General features: G+C 41.6%; 1 protein-coding gene across 1 annotated transcript; it reads right to left on the bottom strand.

Annotated features, from left to right (window-relative positions):
- Window positions 1–819: 819 nt before the first annotated feature.
- On the bottom strand, window positions 820–3,847 carry LOC110624039 (transcription factor GTE7). The gene is made up of 3 exons (XM_021769092.2): window positions 2,219–3,847; window positions 1,889–2,093; window positions 820–1,788 (listed from the first exon to the last, which is right to left on the bottom strand). Exons 1-3 carry the CDS (start codon window positions 3,623–3,625, stop codon window positions 1,736–1,738), a joined length of 1,665 nt encoding a protein of 554 aa, XP_021624784.1. The 5' UTR covers window positions 3,626–3,847; the 3' UTR covers window positions 820–1,735.
- Window positions 3,848–4,049: the final 202 nt, after the last annotated feature.

Raw genomic sequence — 4,049 nt, 5'->3', positions numbered from 1 at the left:
TTTTCAAAGAGGGGAAAAATCATGCTGGGGGTGAAGCTGCTCAATTCCAAGCTTGTCTTGTTCAATTTTCCCGTCCTTTCATTGCTGGAGATTTTCCTACATGAAACTCCAGGCAAGTTCATTGTTATTTTGGTGAGACCCATTGATAAGGAAGTTTCATTCTTTGTTTAAAATTGTCCCTTAGACATCCAAGTATTTGTATTGGAAACTTCTGGCATTGTATGCCTTAAGTATTGATGAGATTCCTTTTTTGAAGTTGCAACACTTAATTGTTCAGTCAGTTCTTCAGAAATTGTTTTGCAATTGCCTAACTTCTGGTGTTTATTACTTTTCCCCCTTTGGAACGAATGGTTTTGTCACCCTCCTAATTGGCCAAAAACCAAACAAGTAAATAAATACGGGGCTGCATCTTTATCTGCGTCTTTTTTCTAAAGTTTTAAAGTTGTATCTTTAAATAGTATTTTTTAAAAGTTCAAATATTTATTTAATCTATGCAAAAGTAACAAATTACAGATATGCAAGCACTGTACATTCCGCCTCAATCTTAATTTTATTTATTTTCATGTTGGGGTACATTCATGGTAACATCTACAGTTCTGGAAATTGGCATCTAACTCTTAATTGGATCTCCCATTAATTCCTTATAAAGGATTAAACTTGCAATAAATACTTTAAAGAATTTCAATCAACTCTCTTTTTTTTTATCATCCTTAAAGTTTTGACTTCAAATGGTTTTTTGGCTTCTTTTCACATCCATGAAGACAAGGCCGATGACTTTGCTATGATAGTGACCATCTATCTACACAAATACTTGGTCCCTGAAAAAAAATCAAAATAAATACATATTTAATCTCTTTTTTAAAGAAGAAAAAATGGGCAAAAGGGTTCTGTACATACAAAAGTATAACATGGTGTACAAAACGAAAAGAAAAGAAAAGAAAAGGAAAATCCTACGGCATCACGCTGAAGCAAAGTAATTATGATCTTGGAATGTAGGCGTCGTTTTGATCTCCCAATATCGATGAGCAATGCGGCAAACCAGCTTCAATCTGCACCAATTGCCACAGGCACAAGAGCATGTCCTGTTTTTCCAATTCCAACCCAAATATCAAGCCTCACTTTCACAGCCGCATCCCCCTCGCATGAAGGGTATTAAGGCTAATCAGAATTGGGGTTTCCTTTGCCCACCACTAACACATTTCTTCATTTAAATATATTCATATTTTCCAAGGCCAAATCTGTTGCGTCAAGGCAAGAATGTTCCTTTGCCACACACCTCTTGTTCAATTTTTTTTTTCTTTGGCACTTCTTTATAACCATTCACACCCAATTAAAAGGCAATGCTCGTTGAAGCTAAAACGCTTGTATTAAGCATTCTAATGTGTACAGAGTCAATTCATTCACTAATTTACCTCTTCTTCTGAAGCCCTAACCATTTCCTTAAACCTTTTCACCGCGTCTCTTACCCTCTAACCTACAAATTTGATCAGCCTTTTTACACAAAATCAATTACTTCCAAGTTGTAGCCTCCAGCAAATGTAAACCCTAGCACCAATCTTCCATCACATCTTCCACATTGCAACCAACAAACAACAGAATCGAGAACCCTCCCTGTACAAGATCATTTTTTCAAGCCTCAACAGGCTATTTGCCACATTTCAAGATATTGCTTTCCAGATCAACGACAAAAAGGACCTCAAGAATCCATTCTACAAACATACATTTGTCTCAGTCTTTACGAATGTGCATCCTCAGAATCACTCCCTGACGAGCTTCCTGAATCAGAATCTGCAAAGGAAAAAGTTTTCAACTTACATTTAGCATTTCTAGCAACAGAACTTCGCACCCTTACTCTTCAAGATGGATTAGAATGGATTTAATGTCATACCACTGGATGAGGAAGATTCATCACTGGAGCTACTCGAGCTGCTAGAACTACTACTTGCATGGCCATTGTCCTTCTCAATCTCCACAGGAGGGAAACTGCTCATTGGCATCTCATCGCCAATATCCACATCCTCATCACCTGCATCACCTTTCTTTGGCTTCTTTGCCTCAGTTGCAACATCCATCCTCTCATTTCCAAGTGCCCCCTACATTAAATGCCAATAGCAAATCAGAACATGCTAATGCGGCAATTCAAGCATATCTACCTGCAACATTTTGAAAACAAAATCAAGAGGGGGGGGGGGGGGGGGGGGGGGGGGTTGAAGAATACCTTATTGCCTTCGCTAGCAGCAGCAGACACATTGTTGATACCCATTAACGCTTGACGCTTTATCTTGCTAACCATCTTCTTATAATTGGTCACAAACCGATCGAGCTCCCATAGAGTCTCCGTATCAACAGCTTCAATGTCTAGCTCAATTTCATCTCCCTCCTGCCTCAAATGTCCATTCCTCTTCCTTATTATCTGAACCACTTGCTCCATCTTCTCTTGAGGCAAACTCTGTAGCCCAATCCCCAATTTGTGCTTCTCCTCAAGAGACATCTCCCTCTTGTTAGGATCTTTGGCCTTGGGCTTAGGTAGCTTAACGGGCTTCACTGGAGGCGCTCGCATTGGGGAAGGAGTTCGTACAGGCAACTGCGATGTCGATTGAGCGTTCGACCCAATTGGTGGCATTGATTTCCCAATTGGATCAGATTTAGGCGCATGTGTTATATTTTCCTGATCTTTCTTTACTCTATCAATTTCACAACGATTGGGTACGTGATCCCAAGAACTAGCTTGCACTTCTTGAACTTGCTCATGCTCATCCACCTGATCCTGATCATCCTCTCCAATCTTTTCTCTAATGGGTCGGTACCATTCCTCAAATCTGGACAGAAGCTGCTCGGCAAGATTATACACCTCGTGACCTTTAGGGTTATACTTCATGGCATTGTTGAAGGTCAATCTCACATCAGCAGCAAAATCCATGGGAGAATCGTACAAAACTTTCCCCAATTTCGATTTGACGGTACCCAAATCCATAGGATTCTTGATTATATCAAAATAATCATGGAGCTTCATACCCTCAACATCCACCGGCACATTAAATATATACGCATGCTTGTGTTTCATCAATTTCGTCAAAATCTGGGCACATTTCTTCATCAATTGGCCGTCCTCCGGATGAATCGATCGCTTCATGTCTTTGGCCCCAAATCCAAAATTCGCTGCTGGAAATGGCCTCTTGTTCCCCAAAAGTTTCTTGTTGCTGTTGGTCGTTGCAATTGGTTTCTTGTTGTGGAAATTGGAGGTAGATCTGACCTGGAACTCAGAGGAATCGATTCGATTCTTCAACTGCCGGATCTGTTCTAGCTCCTCAATCAAACGCCTCTTCAGCTCCACCAGTTCTTTCTTCGAATACGACGCGATATTTAACGTCACATATCCAACACCGTTGAAATCACTCGCCGGCCTCCTGTTTATTGAAGACGCATCGTCTGATGCTGCTGGTTGCGTTAAGGCTGGTGGCCCATTGAAGTTGATGACAGGCTGAGCCGCTTGGAATTGCCTTTTTTTGGACAATTTAGGGTTAGGGTTAGAGTAAGGGACTTTGCCCATGAATTTAGCACCGCCTCTCGGCTGTGGCTGCGTCCAATTCTGTTCGTTACGATTAGCTAATACTGCAGACGCCATGAAGAGTCCGGTAGAAATCCGGCTGGTCTCCGGCGTGGACTTCCCAATTCGGATGTACTAGAAATCATGAATCAGGCAGGGCGTGTACCCCACGCGCCACTGAAATCTTAACCCAAGACTTCAAACAAATTGGAAGGCGAAAAGAAAATACAAAGATTTCAGATGCAAACGCTAGAGGTTAGGGTTAGGAGATTTCCCTTGTAAGAGCGAGGAAGAAAGGAGGCAAGGGCCGCTTCTTAAAAGCGATGAGATCTGCCCGGTGAAATATCGGGCAGGATCTTAGCCGTTGAATTCATTTGATTGCTTGATCTGAGGCTGACCGTGTGAACTGGAATGGACGATCGTGATACCGAGTTTGGAATACGTGTCCTTGTTCAAAACCGTTGGATGGAGAGAAAGGGTTGGGATTATGATTTGGGACCGA

This window comes from Manihot esculenta, chromosome 10 (genome assembly GCF_001659605.2).
Source record: "Manihot esculenta cultivar AM560-2 chromosome 10, M.esculenta_v8, whole genome shotgun sequence".
Lineage (NCBI taxonomy): Eukaryota > Viridiplantae > Streptophyta > Magnoliopsida > Malpighiales > Euphorbiaceae > Manihot > Manihot esculenta.
Note: the sequence above shows the minus strand (reverse complement) of the source record. Positions and strands in the feature narration are given on the sequence as shown.